General features: G+C 35.7%; 3 protein-coding genes across 4 annotated transcripts; 2 read left to right on the plus strand and 1 right to left on the minus strand.

The window, feature by feature from the left end:
- Positions 1 to 159: 159 nt before the first annotated feature.
- On the minus strand, positions 160 to 3,399 carry LOC107676883 (SET domain-containing protein 4-like). Its single transcript, XM_016471611.1, has 10 exons — positions 3,125 to 3,399; positions 2,940 to 3,035; positions 2,816 to 2,853; positions 2,626 to 2,714; positions 2,058 to 2,487; positions 1,260 to 1,434; positions 1,088 to 1,169; positions 870 to 950; positions 587 to 710; positions 160 to 511 (listed from the first exon to the last, which is right to left on the minus strand). The coding sequence occupies exons 1-10, from the start codon at positions 3,198 to 3,200 to the stop codon at positions 380 to 382; spliced, it is 1,323 nt and encodes a 440-aa protein (XP_016327097.1). The 5' UTR covers positions 3,201 to 3,399; the 3' UTR covers positions 160 to 379.
- An 84-nt stretch (positions 3,400 to 3,483) lies between these two features.
- On the plus strand, positions 3,484 to 6,034 carry LOC107676886 (carbonyl reductase [NADPH] 1). Of its 2 annotated transcripts, none has more exons than XM_016471617.1 (4): positions 3,484 to 3,566; positions 3,690 to 3,988; positions 5,115 to 5,222; positions 5,302 to 6,034. In XM_016471617.1, the coding sequence occupies exons 2-4, from the start codon at positions 3,703 to 3,705 to the stop codon at positions 5,736 to 5,738; spliced, it is 831 nt and encodes a 276-aa protein (XP_016327103.1). In that variant the 5' UTR covers positions 3,484 to 3,566; positions 3,690 to 3,702; the 3' UTR covers positions 5,739 to 6,034. The 2 variants fall into 2 exon arrangements, with proteins under 2 accessions (XP_016327103.1, XP_016327104.1); XM_016471618.1 differs by having other exon boundaries at positions 3,516 to 3,566; positions 3,673 to 3,988.
- A 1,963-nt stretch (positions 6,035 to 7,997) lies between these two features.
- On the plus strand, positions 7,998 to 15,001 carry LOC107676848 (MORC family CW-type zinc finger protein 3-like). The gene is given in 10 exon segments (XM_016471532.1): positions 7,998 to 8,037; positions 9,803 to 9,946; positions 10,081 to 10,209; positions 10,734 to 10,857; positions 10,941 to 11,021; positions 11,098 to 11,212; positions 12,993 to 13,115; positions 13,407 to 13,481; positions 13,572 to 13,614; positions 14,968 to 15,001. Coding segments are annotated over 7 exon segments (639 nt in total). The 5' UTR covers positions 7,998 to 8,037; positions 9,803 to 9,913; the 3' UTR covers positions 13,441 to 13,481; positions 13,572 to 13,614; positions 14,968 to 15,001.
- The last annotated feature ends 3,954 nt before the right edge of the window (positions 15,002 to 18,955 follow it).

Raw genomic sequence — 18,955 nt, forward strand, 5'->3', positions numbered from 1 at the left:
TTATCTTGAATTTATTTTCATTTTTAGTAATTTTAGAACTTCAACTAATTTTTAGTTAGTTGGCCATTGCAACATTTCTTCTTTCTAATAACAACACTGATAGAAAAGTGCAGCATGAACATTCTTCAAAATGTCTCCTTTTGTGTTCCACAGAAGAAAAAGTCATAAGGGTGAGTAAATGACAGAATGTTCAATTCTGAGTGAAGTATTCTTTTAAATATTTTGGACTCCCTGCAGTTTTGGAGGTGATTCAGTTAAGAGCTGTAGCACAAAGCTGAACCATATCTGCTTGCTCTTGGCTTATGTTTGAATCTTGGCAGTGACAGCATGAGGCTTCTGGTTCCTCAGTGTTCCGAATGCCCTACTGTTACCACAGTGACTATTGTCCCCAGAGGTTTTGAAGAACCACTCGCGTGTGTTCCAGAATCCTTTGCTCCTCTTGTCTCAGGCTCTCCACCACACACAGTTGTTCAAGGAGAGACAGGTTTGCACCCTGTTTGAGCTGTGATAGCTGTACAAATGAAAGTTTCGTATCTTTAATTAGACACAGGCAGCATTAAGAATGAATAGATTTAACTAGACTCACCCTCTCTAGTGCCTTGACATTGTCACCGTTGAGGTTATTGCAAAGCTTTAGGGCAGAGTGAATGCACCACTCTTCTCTATCCCGGCTCACTGCTGCCCCCAAAAGGACACTCTTCCAACAAGAACTACAGACAACAGCATTAGTCAGTTTTGAATGTATTCAAATAAATGGCATAAAATAAACTGTATGCAAGTAAAAGCAATAACAATGACATGTATTTTGCATTATCATGCAGTCAAATTCCATGCATGCAAATAATGCGTTTAGGATGTTAACTTCTCACTATTGCTCAGGTTTTAAGGACAGCAGTCTCAGTGCAGTCATCAGTCGCCAGGAAGGGCCATCTGTCCCAAACGTTAAGTTTCTGTTGAAGAGTGAAAACATATGGAACTTGATTTTTGTTGTGAATTTAAGTCCGTTTAAAATGAGCTCTTATCATGAACTGCAACATTACACATAAAATTTTAAGAACAATAGTGTGCAATATTTTATATTACTTGCCTTAAAAAATCATTGTCCCTTAGGTAGAGTAGTTTTTGTGTTAGCTGTTTGTCTTTTTCATCTAGACAGAATTTTAGAGTTCCTACAATAACAACAAACAGCGATCAATGCAGTTCCATAGTATTTAATATTTGCATGTAGAATATTTAATATTTGTATGTATTTTCCTTACCTAAATCAACATATACTACACTGTGGGGGTTACCAGAGGCAACAAAGCCATATTCCAGAAGTAGTCTGTTATTATCATGAGGGCCGTAATTGATGAGCGCTTGCTGGAACTTCTTACAGCCTTGAACACTTTTAACTTCGTAACAGCGAGTTTGTTTGTTAAAGCCAGCTTCAACCTGCACAACAAGGAAAGTTTATAGTTTTTACTTACAGTTATAACTATGCAATTATATTGTTTTGTAGGGAAGTACACTACCACTCAAAAGTCTGTTTTTTTTGGAAAGAAAATAATACTTTTATTCAGCAAGGATGCACTAAATTGATCAAAAGTGACAGTAAAGACATTTTTATTGTTACAAAAGATTTTCTTTTTTTTTTTCAAATAAATGCTGTTCTTTTAAACTTTATATTCATCCACGAAAGTATCATGATTTAAACCAAAAATATTAAACATCACAACTGTTTCAAATACTGATAATAATAATTAAAAAAAATGTTGGAGCAGCAAATCTGCATATTGGAATGATTTCTGAAGGATCATGTGACACTGACTGAAGACTAGAGTAATGATGCTGCAAATTCAGCTTTGCATCACAGGAATAAATTACATTTTAAATTATATTCAAATAGAAATCAGTCATTTTAAATTGTAATAATATTTCACAATATCACTGATTTTACTGTATTTTTTTAACAAATAAATGCAGCCTTGGTGAGCATAAGAGACTAAAAAAAATCAAACATTTTTTTCAGACCTTAAACTTTTGAACAGTAGTGTATTTCTGTTAGGTGCTCTTACTTGTACATTAGGACAGTGGTTCAACAGGTCCAGGTACGGTGCAAGCGCATAGATATCCTTCTCCCTGGAGAGACAGTCACTCTGATCATGCTCCATGTACACCGTACGTGTATTAATGCTACACCAAGCCCACCGCAGTGCATCCTGGGTAAACAACTCCTCTGAGGGCTGGGTGAAGAGTGGCTGGAGGGAGTGGAAAAACATCAATGAAGAACAGTAGAGTTCCTGAAACTGTTCTTTCTGCTCTGTGGCTTTCTTCTGGAGACTCCTCGGCAAAAGGTCAATGATATCATCACGGAAGTACACAGGGCATGTGTAGGTCTTTGGGAGGATATTAATGTAGGGACTCCACTCTGATGCATCTCCACGATGTCTCTCAGCAATCAGGAAACAACAAAGAGCAAGAAGAGGAGATACAGGAGGATGCCATCTACAAGTAGACGGAGAGAGAAACCAAAAACAAATACACTATTGATCCCTCATGGTCCATTTAAAAAATGTAATAGCACAACAGTATGTATGTATGTATATATATATATATACACAATATTACAATCAGTCCAAATACCTTTTTATATAGTCACCCATGTAACTCGTGAGAACTGTCTCGGTGGTCAGGAAGCATTTCTCAGGCAAGGAAATCACACTGTCTTTGGCCTGCAAAGGTAACAAATAAACATATTTTTAATGTGGTTTCAGATTTTGGACCTATGCACGCACGCACGCACACACACACACAAGTTCATACAAATAATTACCTTGATAGTTTGATTTGCCATAAGCCCTCTTCCAGTATCTAAGGGGGGAAAATATAAGAGTTAGTAACTACTACGTGTGAAAATTTATTTTTCAAGCTCCCTACCATTGAAACTATCTACTTGCCATGGAAGTTGACAGGGATGAGAGACTGTGAGGTGAATCCTTTTCCTTTTAGCCATCTCCTCAAAAGAACAAACTGAGCTTCGTGAGTCAGAGTCACTACAGCAGTAAAATACAAATAAAACATTCACTTAAACTTCATATACTATACTACAATGTATCAGCATAGAAACTGAATAGCTAGCTACCTTTGTATACATCCTCGTGTTTTTTCCGTCTTTTTTTCCTCGCTCTTCTCCCAGCGCGGCAGCCAGGTTTATTCATCTTAAAGTTTCCATATAACGGCACTACCTAAAGCTTATATCGGGTGTAATGTCATTCTATACCGCAGTAGTTAGAAACAAAATACACATCCACATGGTCAAAAACACAGCCGGATCACGTGCTTCAGGCGTCGTTACGTCACTGTCTTCGAATGTACAGAAAATTAAAATAAATATTTTCGTAAAAAAAAAAAAAGATTTACAGCTCATAACTGTTGCTATATCAGCGAGCAAAACTTAATGCACATGATATAGACATCGAACAGCAATCCTTTATACAAGCGTATTCCTCCGCGCATGCGCAGTCAGTAGCGACGCACACCAAAAAACTAAACAAAAGTGAATTGATCACCGCGGAGTAGAACAGGTACGAGTTTTCTTTTAATCATGCATACGTTTCCCAGATGCATTTAATTTCGTTATTTTATCAATTAGGCTGCTGTTTATGTCACGGAATATGGTCTTATTTTCAGTTTCTCTTCCACTGCAGACACATCGCAGCAATGAGCAGCAGTAAAGTAGCTCTGGTCACTGGTGGAAATAAAGGCATCGGGTTCGCAATCGTGCGGGCAATGTGCAAGGATTTCGCCGGAGACGTGTACCTGACAGCTCGGGATGTCGGTCGAGGGACCGCTGCTGTGGACAGTCTGAGGAAGGAGGGGCTGGCACCGCTCTTTCACCGGCTGGACATCGACGACCCCGACAGCGTCCGCTCCGCGCGGGACTTCTTCACAGAGAAGTACTGCGGCCTCGACGTGCTCGTCAACAACGCTGGCATCGCCTTCAAGAGTAAATCATTTAATCAGAAATTAACTCTTGAACCTATTCATTGCCAATGAAGTGAAATTACTGAACCTACACACAGAAGCCTGATAAAAATGCTCATTTTAGAAGAAAATTTTAAACGGCACTTAGAGGCTTTTGCATCTGAACTCTGTGTATACACACACACACACACACAAATATTATATAAAAAAAATCTTATTTTCTACAGTTATTACAGTTAAAAATAGAGCAAAGGTAGTTAAAATCCAATGCATGGAAGGCAGATTGGAAGCATCTGGTGGGAGAAACAACAAAAATCATATATAATATAATGGTTAAACTACCAGATGCCTGAATAATATATAAATATCCCTACAAATATGTGACCCTGGACCACAAAACCAGTCATAAGTGTCAGTTTTTTTAAATTAAGATTTATACATCATCTGAATAAATAATAAATAAGCTTTCCATTGATGTATGGTTTGTTAGGATAGGACAATATTTGGCCGAGATACAACTATTTGAAAATCTGGAATCTGAGGGTGCAAAAAAAAAATCAAAATATTGAGAAAATCACCTTTAAAGTTGTCCAAATGAAGTTCTTAGCAATGCATATTACTAATCAAAAATTACGTTTTGATATATTTATGGTAGGACATTTACAAAATATCTTTGCTTAATATCCTAATGATTTTTGGCATAAAAGAAAAATTGATCATTTTGACCCATACAATATATTGTTGGCTATTGCTACAAATATACCCCAGCGACTTGTGACTGGTTTTGTTGTTCAGGGTCACATATGTGTATTGCCTAGTTACTTATAAGAATATTTTCAGATGTAATTTCTTCATTTTATTAGGCTTGCATTTGTATATATATATTTAAACATGATCAAAAAACTACTTGATTTTAGCAGATTTTTAGATTGTACCCCTAAAAATGGCTCCGTATTTAGTATGTTTTTGCATTTTCCATTCATTTCAAATGGTGGCTTTTTCTAGTCACATCCATGCTTTTTGTGTTCATATAGCAAGTCCCACAAAATCACAAAAAGACCACAAGAAGTGTTAAGATGCTGTCATAAATTAATCTACTGTGTTATGTGAAATAAAAACATTAACAATGCTTTATTTCTTCATGGCAGTGGCAGACACGACCCCCTTTGGCATCCAAGCAGATGTGACGTTGAAGACTAATTTCTTTGCTACTAGAGATATGTGCAATGTGTTCCTGCCCATTGTCAAACCAGGAGGTAAGTCATGTCAGTTATACCTTGCAGAACCTGCTTGTCTGGTGATTTTCTTCCCTCAAACACTCATCTTTCTTTCTAGGTCGGATGGTGAATGTCTCCAGCGTAATGGGCTCGGTGGCTTTAAGCCGCTGCAGTCCAGAACTCCAGGCCCGTTTCCGAAGCGATGACATTACAGAGGAAGAGCTAGTTGGGTTGATGGAGCGATTTGTCCGTGACACTCAGGATGGGCGTCACGCAGAGCAAGGTTGGCCTAGCACTGCATATGGGGTCTCCAAAACTGGCCTCACCACCCTGACTAGAATCCTGGCCCGAAATCTGACAAAAGAGAGGTCTGGAGATGAGATCCTATGCAATGCCTGCTGTCCAGGATGGGTCAGGACTGACATGGCTGGACCAAATGCAACCAAGTCACCGGATGAGGGCGCTGTCACTCCAGTGTACTTGGCATTGCTGCCTGCTGGGGCTAAAGAGCCCCATGGGCAGTTTGTTTCAGAGAAGAAAGTGCAGCCATGGTGAGAGCTAGAAAGAGTAATCGTGTGTGTTTGTGTTGCAAAGCAAGTTCAGACACACCAGAGTGAACCATCAAGATTTAGACAGGCGATTTCTAGAAAGTTTTGGGCTGAATTCAGACTGAACCCTTGACAGAAGACTTCAGGTATTCCAAAAAGTTACAATAGGCATTGTGTACTTCATTTTTGTAAATATTACACAAAAAGCTTTAACATTTGATCAAAGTTTTGGTGAATTGACAAACTGAATATCAGTTAACAACCAAAAATTATGTGGTCTTAAAGGAATAGTTCACCAAAAAAGTGGAAAATTGCAGAAAATGTACTCAACCTGAGGTCATCCAAGTTGTTGGTGAGTTTGTTTCTTCATTGGAACAGATTTGGAGAAATTTAGCATTGCATCACTTACTCCCCAATGAATCCTCTGCAGTGAATGGGTGCCGTCATGATGAGAGTCCAACAGCTTTATGTTTGTTACAAACATGTAGCTTTTCAAGATTCATCAAGAATTGATGGACTGGAGTCATGTGCATTACTGGAGGATTATTGTGATGTTTGGACTCTCATTCTGACGGCACCCATTCACTATAGAGGCTCCATTGGTGAGCAAGTGATGTAATGATACATTTCTCCAAATCTTCTGATGAAGAAACAAACTCGCCTACATTTTTGGATGGCCTGAAGGTGAGTACATCTTTAGCAAATTTTCATAATTCAGTGAACTATGCCTTTAAGATCGAGACCTATAGTTTAGAACTCCTCCTTGTGTGTTAAATATTTGAAGATGCAAAATGCACAAATACAAACATTAAATACATCAATTAATCCTAAATTCATAATTAATTTTGCTCAGTTAATTGTAACAGTCATCTTGTTGGGTTCAAACTGTTGAGTGTTGTACCTATAAGTAATACTGATAAAAATGTAAACTGAATTACAAAAATAAAATTCCATGATATTTCTCACCTAGTTGTATTGCTTCTTCTTGAAATGCATTTGATGAATGTCTGCAGAGTTGGGAAGAAAGCACTGGTTTTGGAAGAGGCCACTGAATATCCAGCATCCTCGCCATGTCTGCAGTACAGTATATACACTGATATTTAAAGTACCTGCTTAAATAAATGCTTCATTTCCAAGAAGTAAATAAAGATGTGTCAGGTTACACATTCGTACCAGCATTTATTGCTCGCAACAATATGTGAGGAACCCTTTTAGAAGTCTCAGCGGGTGCATAGCTGGAGTGTGAGAGCAGGGTGTGCGCTATATCTGCACACAGACATCAAAAGGTCCTCAGTAAGTTAACAAACCCTTCTCTGCAGCTTTCTTCAATATCTAACATAGATCTTTCAGCAAAAAATGGCAAATGGAAAACGTGGCATTCCTCTGAGCACAGTAAGTAACATGCATTTATCAGTTTTGTTGTAGTTTATGTTCTCCGGTTATTTCTTGGATTCAAAAAGGTGAAAGAATGCAATGCTTTTAAGCTTGTATTTTTTAAACAATGTTGTTATATTTTTAAATTTTTGCATTTTTATTGTAATTTGATATATTTTGTTACAACATTTTAAAAAATAATTATTTATAATATTTTATCTAAAAAAATCGAATTCTATGACAATATCCATAATTTAAAACTATACAAATACACTGAAATAAAACACTGAAAAAATGGTGTAGAAATTATGTTGACTCAGAAATTGCTAGTAAATTTCACAAATAATTACAAAGAATGGCAAGTAACATATTGAACTAAACATGACATTATGAAGTACAAAGTAAAATGTACAGTAATCTTTATACTTTATTTTACAACTTTGAAAAATCAGTGTAGTAATCGCAAGATTCATGTTAAATAATTAGCAAAATGCGTGCAATGACATACTCTTAAATACAATTTTTAGCATTATTCTAATCAGCATCCTATTTTCTTTATGCCGATCAGTCCAAAATTTCTTCATGCTAATTCCACGAGTCACACCTGGCTATTCAGTGCTATAGCTGAGCTGATCGGTGAGTTGTCTAAACCTCTCTTATGTCAACTTATATGATAAAACACATTTAGATTTAAATTTTGGGTTTCTCATTATGGTGTTGGCATATTTCGAAACAGTTCATTAGATGTTCCAGTCAGATGAAATATTCTTTATATTGTGATCTGTGAATTGTGTCGCAGATAATGCTTATGACCCAGATGTTCGTGCCAGACAGATCTGGATAGACTGGACATGCATCAGAGGACTCCACTGCCTCTCGTTTATGGATAACGGGGAGGGTTTGACAAGAGCCAGACTACATAAGATGCTCAGGTACAAAGCACTACAGGCTGTCCATTCACTTAAGCTAATTTATTATTCATTTTAAGTACAGCAAGTAAAAAGTGTGTGAAATGGACTTGTAATTACTGGTTGCTATAATTGCGAGAGAATTAAGAACTCTTATTCAGTTAATTCAAGGGATTCACAGTGGTCTTATGACATTAGCACTAAAAGCCTATAACATTAAACCAACACTGGAGTGCTGGGGCCCACTGCCAGAATAATTAAGGACACCTAATTGGCTTCTTGTAATCACTATACTTATCATGCTGTGAATGAATGCAGCTGCTTATTAGTGTAAACTTTCGACCAGGTTAAGTAATCTCTTAATGAAAGTATATGATCAGATGTGTGATATACTGCTGTGGATGTACTGTTCAAAAGTTTAGGGTTGGTACAATATTTTAAAAGTTTTTCAAAGAAATCTCTTGTGCTCTGCATTTATGTGATCAAAATGTATCAACATATTATCACAATTAAAAATAATTGTTTTCCATATTAAAATATTTTGAAATGTAATTTATTTCTTTGATGTCAAAGCTGAATTTCCAGCATCATTACTCCAGTCTTCAGTGTTGCATGATCCTTCAGAAATCATTCTAATATGCTGATTTGCTGCTCAAGAAACATTTCGAATTATTATTATTAAAAACAGTTGTGCTGCTTCATATTTTTAAAAACCGTGACACATTGTTTTCAGGATTCTTTGATAAAAAGAAAGTTTAAAACAGTATTTATTTGAAATAGAAATACTTTGTATATTTTTATTAGTCTTTACCGTCACTTTTGATCAATTTAATGCATCTTTGCTGAAAAGTATTAATTAAGAAAATACTTACAGAAATGGATGGATTAAATGACTGACTTTTTTTTTAAAGTATTTAAAACTTTTATTCAGAAAAGATTCATTACGTTGATCAAAAGTGACATTAAAGACATTTATAGTGTTACAGAATATTTCTCTTTCAAATAATTGCTGTAAACTTTCAGAGATGTCTCACAAAAGTTTCTTATGAATTTCACAAAAATATTAAGCAGTACAGCTGTTTTTACCATTAATAAAAATGTTCATTGAGTAGCAAATCAGCATATTAGAATGATTTCTGAAGGATCGTGTAACACTGAAGACTGGATGCTGATTATGCTGAAAATTCAGCTTCACCATCACAGGAATAAATTCCATTATATATTAAAATAGGAAACAGTTACTTTAAATTGCAATAATATCTCAGTAGTACTGTTTTTGCTGTATTTTCGGATCAAATTACTGCAGCCTTGTTGAGCTATGAAAGCCCGTTTCTGCCACAGAATTAAAAAAAAATGCAACTTTGTTTATCATAACTATTATTTTTTTTAAATGAGAGTGTATCTCACAATTCATACTTTGTTTCTTGCAATTCTGAGAAAAAAGTCAGAACTGCGAGAAATAAATGTAGAACTGCAAGATATGAACTCGCAATTGCAAGTTTATAACTACATAGTTATACACTGCAATTCTGAGAAGAAAAGTCTGAATTATGAGATATAAAGTCACAATTACCCATTTAATTTTTTTTGTAAAATTCCATAATGAAAACAAAAACAAACAAATTTGTGAGATGTAAACTCAGAAGTGTGACAAAAAAGTCAGTATTGTGAGGCAAAAAGTTTTTTTCAACAGTGTTGAGGATGAGAGACTTTTTTCAAAAATATAAAAAAATCGTACTGACCCCAAACTTTTAAACAGTAGCTAGTTTGTAAATTGTGTGTTTTTCAGGACCACAAATGTCGAGACTGAATTTGACTTTGACACAGATAAGTATGACATTCTGATCAGGGCGAACATCAGTGACAAGAGCAACATGACCCCAGAAAGTGAATACTCCTTATGGATGAGCAAGAATGTGGCATGGAGATATATGTATGATATGCAAACATTAGTAGAGATCTACATTATCGTATCTTTGTTTTTACTAAAAGAGGCAAATATGTAAATTGGAGGACTGTTTGGTGATGGGTTAGGAGGAATATTGGTTCATGTTTTTGTATTTGTAGGCATACTGTAGCATCTTATACCTGAAGCCTCACATGCAAATCATTATTCGAGGGCAAAGAGTGAAGAGTCAACTGATATCCAAAAGTCTGGCTCATATTGCGCAGGACAACTACAGACCCTCATTCCTTGTATCCTTACAAAATATACTGTTTTTTGGAGTGCACACACATATGTGACCCTGGCCTGGACCACAAAACCGGTCATAAGGGTAAATGTTTTTACCAATTATACATCTTCTGAAAGCTGAATAAATAAGCTTTCCATTGATGTATGGTTTGTTAGGATATGACAATATGTGGCCGAGATACAACTATTTGAAAATCTGGAATCTGAGGGTGTAAAAAAATCTAAATATTGAGAAAATCGCCTTTAAAGTTGTCCAAATGAAGTTCTTAGCGATGCATATTACTAATCAAAAATTAAGTTTCGATATATTTACGGTAGGAAATTTACAAAATATCTTCATGGAACATGATCTTTACTTAATAGCCTAATGCTTTTTGGCATAAAAGAAAAATCTATCATTTTGACCCATACAATGTTTTTTTTGGCTATTGCTACAAATATACCCCAGCGACTTAAGACTGGTTTTGTGGTCCAGGGTCACATATAACATTATTACCGTCTCAACATTTCTTAACTCAGGGCTCAGAACAAGTGTGTACGCATCACTTTCGGATACAATACCAAAAACAAAGAGCATTATGGGATTATGATGTACCATAAGAACAGGCCAATAAAGCCATATGTGAGCTGCCAATGTAAGATAACCAGAAATGATTGCATGTTTCTTCTGCTTCCTTTACCCATAAATTCAATACTGAAAGCCATGGTTTGTGTTTATAACAGGCTGAAAGACAAGGTGTGGGCTTTATTGGTGTTATAGAGTGCAATTTCCTTCAGCCCACTCACAACAAACAAGACTTTGATGACGCTCAGATAAACGCTGTTTATCACTCTGCTGGTATTTACCCCAAATGATGCCCTTAGGTTACTTTGATGGAAAGGCACTATTTTGTACAGGAAGATCATGCACAACCTCAGCATAAAGCTGGAGGAGTATTGGAACGAAACCTGCTACAAATGAAAGAAAGAGGACCCAAAGTGCACAGTACCAATAGAGGATGTGTTGTGAGTATTGCCGTCAATAACCTGTCAGTAACCAAAAAAATCACAGGGTTTAAAGGACATTTCTAGCTAATTTAAAGGAATAGTTCACTCAAAAATAAAAACTGTCATCATTTATTCACCCTTATGTTGTTCCAATCCCCAATAGCGTTACAAGTAACTCGAGTTACGTAATCAGATTACTTTTCAAGTAATTAGTCAAGTAATGCATTACATTTAAATTTAAGACAATATCTGAGTTACTTTTTCAAATAAGTAACGAATGTTACTTTGTTTTCCCACTTATTTACTGACACCTCTCCTGTTCCCATGTTGACAGTAATTGGGAGTGACATGCAGAGGCACTTACTTCAGCCCGAGGCTTATTATTTTCACACTTTTGGTGTGTAAGGGCCTTAAAGGGGTCATATGATGTTGCTAAAAAGAACATTATTTTGTGTATTTGGTGTAGTGAAATGTGTTTATGCGGTTTAAGGTTAAAAAAACACATTTTCCACATACTGCACATTATTGTTTCTCCTCTATGCCCCGCCTTTTTGAAACGTGTCGATTTTTACAAAGCTCATCGGTGTAAAGTTACGCCTTCTTTCTTTGCGTGTACATTTGGGTGACGGTATGCAAATCTTCCCACACAGTGACGTAGACATGTGGGGGCGTGTTTAAACAAGGCGTTTTAGGAGGGCGTGGACCAGTCTTAACTTTTATAAAGAATATCTCTTTGGGTTTGAGACTTTAGTCTTTGCAACTTTAGGGATCTTATCTATTTACGAACAGCTTGTAACACTCCAAAGAGAAAGGAAAACTTGAAATCGCATCATATGACCCCTTTAACAATTTCAAAAATATAACTTTTATTAAAAACTTTTTTATTAAAAAAAGCAAATGAGCAAGCCCAGCCCAGGTGACAAAAAGTAAAGCAAAAGTAACATAATACATTACTTTCCATAAAAAGTAACTATGTAATGCAATTAGTTACTTTTTATGGAGTAGCACAATATTGTAATGCATTACTTTTAAAAGTCACTTTCCCCAACACTGAGTGACTTTCTCTATGGAACACAAAAGCAGTGCTGTTGCTATTAACTAAAACTATTAAAAATCATTTTCAGTAATTAAAATAACGCAGAATTAAAATAAAATAGAAATATTAGATGAAAGACATAAATGAAAATTTAAAATGTTGCCATGGCAACTAACTGAAATAAATGTTTAGGTATTAAAATTAGTAAAACTAAAACTGAAATGAATGAAAGCTAAATGGAAATAATACTAGCTTTTAAGGTGCAAAAAGAAAAAGAAAAAAAGTGGGCCATACGCTTTGAATTACAAATATTTAAAAATTGCACAGTGACCTTTGGCAACAATACAGGCCAAAATGTAAGTAATTGTACATTGAAAATGGTCACATCCAGCATAGCTCTACTTGGTTTGTTCATCAAGTGATCTGTAGGTATGAAGTGATTTGTGAATGAATCATTCAGACCAGTTTTGTGAACCGGATCAACTGATTTATTCAAAATTCTCACGCAAAGAATATAGTAGGCACATGCATTCATTTCATAATCTTTGGTGATTTGTGTGTTTTCTGAAGCTTGAATGCTCCTGTCTGCATCCATTGTAAACCACATTTTTCAAAGTTTCTCCTTTTCTGTTCCTTGGATGAAAAAAGTCTAGGTTTTGGAAAAATATGAGGGTGAGGAAATTTTTTTTTCCCAGAATTTTCACTTTTAGCTGGACTATCCCTTTAATATTTCATAATCTTACCTGTGTCTTCTTCTGAAAGGAAAGTTTCAGATCAAGTGTGGGTTCAGTGTGACGGCTGCCTGAAGTGGAGGAGGCTTCCAGATGCCATCATTGAGCTGCTGGATAAATGGTTCTGCAGCATGAACTATGACCCACAGTTCAGGTGACGGCAAACAAAATAGTTATGCCATGATATCATGAGTGAAAAGGAGGGGTTTCAGTGGGTCTGAGATATCTGAGATGTATGAAGGTTAAAGGAACCCAAAGGAAGCCAAATATTTGCGTTCAACAGATGGAAAGAAGAACTGCCATTGCTTCTAGGTCATTGGATTCAGTATTTTCAGTTGAGCCCCATACGATTTGAAGCTTTGTTTTGTTATGCCTACCTCCTTGCTGGGTTTCTCAACATGCGTATTGTTAGTTTTATTGTCACCTTACTCTGAGCTCTACACAGGAGCTGCTTGGTTGAGGAAGAACTAGAGGATTAGGAGGAAGATCAGAAGTCGTACCCTAAACCCTTTAAACGCCAGTAAGTTATGTCACTGTTACTGATAGTTTCATGATGTTATTAAGAATACCAGAACCGTTATGATATTTGTCACATTCTGTATTTATTCAGGAGGAGAAATACAAAGAGTCTCCTTGAGGAGAACGTTCCAGATGTAAGAACATTTACAACCTACTCAACTAGGGAACCAAGTAGCAAATGCTAATGAATCAACATTTGTAAAAGCCATTGTAAACTGATTATTCACCAAAAAGCAATACCAGAATCTTGTGTTCTCCTTTCAGAGCACACAGACTCAAGAGCGACCAGCGTTAATAACCACTCGGGCACCCAGACATCCACCAGGCTCTGTTATGTCTGGGAAAGATGCAATGCCACATAAAAGCTGTACTAAAATAGCTTAGACCCACCTTACTGCGTGGTTTCAGAGGCTCTGATGTGGCTTTTGGTTGTGTTAATGAAATGCCTCATTAGAGACCCCTGAAACTTTTCATGACAGTCAGTGTGTGTCTAGTATTTTCCTCAGTCGTTTTGGAGAATAAACACTGAAGGTCACATTTTGAAAAATGCTAAATTTGAGCATGTGATGGTGTTTTTTTGCATTTGGGTTAAGTATGTGAAAAATAAACTTGTGTAAATGTACCTTTTCACATTTAATTATAAAAAAAAAAAAAAAAAAATTTTCAATACAAAATTTGAGGTCAATAAAGATTTGTTAAAGATTTTCGAATACGTCTCTTGTGCTCTCTGAGGTTGCATTTATTTGATCAAAAATAGTTAAATAAGTAACTTCAGTGTCACATGATCCTTGAGAACTCATTCTAATATGCTGATTTGGTGCTCAAGAAACAGTCGCTTAATATTTTAGTGGAAACTGTGATACTTTTTTAAGGATTCTATGATGAAGTTCAAAAGAACAGCATTTATATGAAATAGAAGTCTTTTGTAACATTATAAATGTCTATATTGTTACTTTTGATCAATTTAATGTATATTTTATTAAATGAAATTAATAATAAAATTAATAAATAAGATTATCTTTAAAAAAAAAAAAAATCTTACTGACCCCAAATGTTTGAATGGTAGTGTAACATGTTTTAAATGTAAATTCAATTCTTCTTTTAAAATCTCACACTTCATTCAAGCCTTAAAGGGATAGTCCACACAAAAATTTGAATTCTGTCATCAATTACTCATCCACATGAGAGGACTCATTCATAACATGAAAGGACTTTCTTCCCTCTACAAAAGAAGATATTTTAAGAATGTTTCTACTGTTTTTGTCCCTACAGTAAAAGTCAACAACATTAAACCCCACCGACTTTCATTTTATGAACCAAAAAAACAACAACATTTTTTTAAATATACACACATCCACAGAGTAACACAATGCATAATTTTGGAATGAGATGAGAGAATTTTCATTTGTAGGTGAACTATTCCTTTAGGTATTCATTTCATGTTGCACTACCATATATTTTGAAAGATTATTTATTTATTTTCATAGGACTGTCTTTAGCTGAGAAGTCTCCATTGCCCCTCATTAACCTGACTACTGTCTTTAACTCTCTAAGAAGGTATAGGAATAATATAACTGGTGTTTGTTCATTTGTATTTCTATAGAAACAGGTTTTATATAACATTTATTTCAGGTTTGTTTGTTTTATTTCACTATTTCTAGAGCAAAACAGAAGTTTTCTGCCACAGAAACACAGATGGAGGTGACGCCATCCTTTCCTGTCCTCTCTCTCACCCCACCACAAGAGCGCTCCTCTCAGACACACTGGCCTGCTTTGAATGAGGACAGAAAGCCTCTCACTCAATCCGACACACTCTTGAACAAAGCCGCGTGTGGCATGATGGAAGGAATTGAGTCGCATCAGGGGCCCGCCGCTGCAGAAGAGACATGTGAAAGAGATGCATCATCTGGGACAGGGAGGGAATACAGCTCAGCTGCGGAGCAGATAATTGAATTGCCCCTCAAAAATGAGAAGAAAGGGGTGGTGCATCATGAAGGTCATGTTGATGATGAAGAAGAGCAGGAGGAAGAGGAATGTAACTTGGCAGAGGTGCAACAGTGGCAGGATGAGCTAATGGAGCTGATGAACGAGACGCCGGAGGAGAGAGACGCTTGCCGTCAGGAACTTGCGGGCTTAGAGAGCACAGCGCCGCCCTGGAGGACGAAAGGAACCAGCTCATCAGCAGGGTAGGAGGCAGAGGGGATCGATTTGAGCTTTGGGACGTTTGTTAGTAAGACGTTTCTTTTCACTACCCTCAATTATTATTAGAAGTTGTGATAACATTTTACAATAAGGTCTCATTTGTTAACATTAGTTAATGCATTAGTTAACATGAAGTAACCACAAACAATATATGTGAACAATATATATATAGCTATATATAAAGCATTTATTAACCATTTATTAACCTTTGTTAATGTTAGTTTAGAAAAATAAGATTATTCATTGTTTGTTTATGTTAGTTCATAGTGCATTAATGTAACGGATGTCTTTTATTATTATATATTTTAAATTTTATTTTAATGTTTAGTAATTTTATAATGTGATTTTTTAAATATTAGTATTTAGGTTTAATTTATTTTTATTTTTAAAATTATTTTATCATGTGCTTTTGTGGTTTTTTTTTTTATGTTACTCTTTAGGTTTAATTTATTTTTAGTTTTAGTTCAGTTTTAGTTTTTGACACACTAGTTGTAAAATGTTACCTATATTATTCGAGTTACTTTTCATTATTCAAAAAGTTTGCAAATGGGTAAACAATAGAGAGACTTGTTTTAGTGTTATTTATATACTACTTTTATATTTTCAATTTTCTGTACGTTTTAGTAATTTTGTTTATCTGCTTTTACCATTTTTATTTGTTTAAATACTTCTATTTACAGTAGATTTCATTTTAGATTTATTTTATTTTTATGGTGTGCACACCAAAAGCGAATTTAATTATTTGCGGGAGTAGATTTTATTTGTATTTTAACAAAGTTAATGCAAAGACGCGAATGACCCGAATTGGGCGTCACGATTGCCGCGAACACGCGATATTCGCCTCAATCGTGTCTTCCGCACAAGTTGAAAAATATATTATATTTTATTTCTGCTTTACTTCCTTGAACAAAAACTATTTTAGTAGCTTTAGTTTTAGGTGTTAATAGCAACACTGTTTAGGGTTGGATATGTTGACATTTGGCCATTAAGCAACTATTTAAGCATGTTTGAATAAAAAGTATTCAATTGTGTCTGTGCTGTGTCTAGCTGGAGAGTGTAGAAGAAGAGAAGAGCAGGCTTTCTGCGCTCTGTCATCATCTGAGGAGTCAACTGTCAGAGCTCAGGGAACACAGCCAGAAAGGAAAGGAAGAGAAAGATGACAGCTCCAAACTGAGGACACTGCGTCTGAACCTGAGTCGTCTGCTGGTGTCTTTCATTCCCTCTCTTCATATTGAGCATGTGGACTACAATAGTGATGTCTTAGATACCATCCTCACCCAGGTTCTAGAACACATCACTTGAATGCTTTCTCTGATTTTCAAAGTTATGACTGAGTCTTACTGAAGAAGGAAATGACTAAACATTCATACGGTATATCCACCTAGAATCTCTTGTGTTAGCGTAAAATGGATTTCATTGTTATAACTGGGTGAAAATATTACAATTTCTAATATACTTTGTCATATATTTAAATTTTTTTGATAGACATATCAGTATAGCATGAGAAATCACTCAGTAGAACAGCTATGGGAATGGAAGTCTTCCTTTCAGTTAAAAGAGCTTTTTTGAAAAAGCCTTTTTGTTTTGTTTTGTTTTTTACTAGCATTAGCTGGGCTAGCTAATGTGAATGTAAAGGAGTTTTTCAGTATAATTTGAGCTAAAGAAACCAAATGTATGACAAAATATGTCACTTGGACATTCTGTCTCTCCCCAATCAGGTACATAGAAGCTGTATTAGCATGCCTAGAAAATAGCACAACCAAGATGGCCGCCGATTGAACTGACCTGCTCCAATAAAGACTTAAAGTGCCCCTATTATGGCTAATGAAAGGTTCATATTTAGGTTTTGGGAGTCCCCAACTACAGGTTGACATGCATGCAAGGTCAAAAAACAATTTAATTGTCTTATAATATGCATTAATTTTTACCTTACTTGCGCAACGACTCCCAAACGATTCGCTCAACGATTCATTTTTCCAAACCCCTCCTTTGCGTGACGCTAATCTGCGTGATTGGTCTGATTGGTCTCATTTTCATTTCATAATGCCTGTAATGCCTGATAAAGAAGCGTTTGTGAGCCAGTGCTGCTTTGTGTACAGTGTTACCGGGAAAACCGCTATTTTTACACTCCAAACGCTGCACCTAGTGGCAAAGAATGAATTTGCATTTTCATTCAGACCAACGCGAAAAGACCAAGTGGGTGGGCAATATGCAAATTTTTAATGTGACGTCAATATGAAACGGCTTGGGATTCGTTTTAAGAACGACTCGTTTCAATGATTCAGAGTCGACTCTTTCTTTTGAGAGACAATAACTTTATACACGGTGCACTTTCAGATTTAAAATTTTGCAGGATGTTTTCATTCACTTAGAGCTGTGTTACACACTGCATGAAAGGTAATTTTCAAAAATCCATAATAGGGGCACTTTAATTTGTTCACATTCAGGTACTAGATGTTCATTTATCATAGATTTAATCAAGTTCTTTTCCACTATAACCTCTATATATGCTTTCTTGCTCCTTGCACACATATCAGTCGTCCTCCTCTTCCTATCTTATTTCTTATCTCAACACTTACCCATCTACCACTTAAACTGCCACTCTCACTATTAATCAAATCTCCTTTTAAAGACATCCTCCACTAAATACATAATAAAGGTACACTGTGAACTCAGCAGTGACCTATCGACTTACATCCATTTGCGCTGAAAGTAAAACCTATAGATGTGACCTAACCATTAAAAGGCCTATTTTATTTTTACCAACACAGTCAGTTCTTCTGCCAGGGAGGGACTAACTTAAAAAATAAATAAATACCCCTATGTATTAAAGGCCATAAGTTGATGACCTTTCTCACTCAGTCCCAGATATGTGTACTGATCTTGCCAGTGCCATACAGAATGACCAGCTCCGTTTATTGTAAACTGCTGTTTGGGGTCAGTAAGATTTTTATTTTTATTTTTTGAAAGAAATTAATATTTTTATTCTTCAAGGATGCATTAAACTGATCGAAAATTAGAGTAAATACATGTACTGTATAATGTAACAAAAAATGTATGTTTCACATAAACACTTTTCTTTTGAACTTTTTATTTATTGAAGAGTCCTGAAAATCAGGGTTTCCACAAAAATATTAAGTAGCACTACTGTTTTCAATACCGATAATCACAAGAAATGTTTCTTGAGCACCAAATCAGCATATCAGAATGATTTCTGAAAGAAACTGAATGTGACACTGAAGACTGGAGTAATGATGCTGAAAATTCAGCTTT

This window comes from Sinocyclocheilus anshuiensis, unplaced genomic scaffold, assembly GCF_001515605.1.
Source record: "Sinocyclocheilus anshuiensis isolate Anshui unplaced genomic scaffold, SAMN03320099.WGS_v1.1 scaffold2166, whole genome shotgun sequence".
Classification (NCBI taxonomy): Eukaryota; Metazoa; Chordata; class Actinopteri; order Cypriniformes; family Cyprinidae; genus Sinocyclocheilus; species Sinocyclocheilus anshuiensis.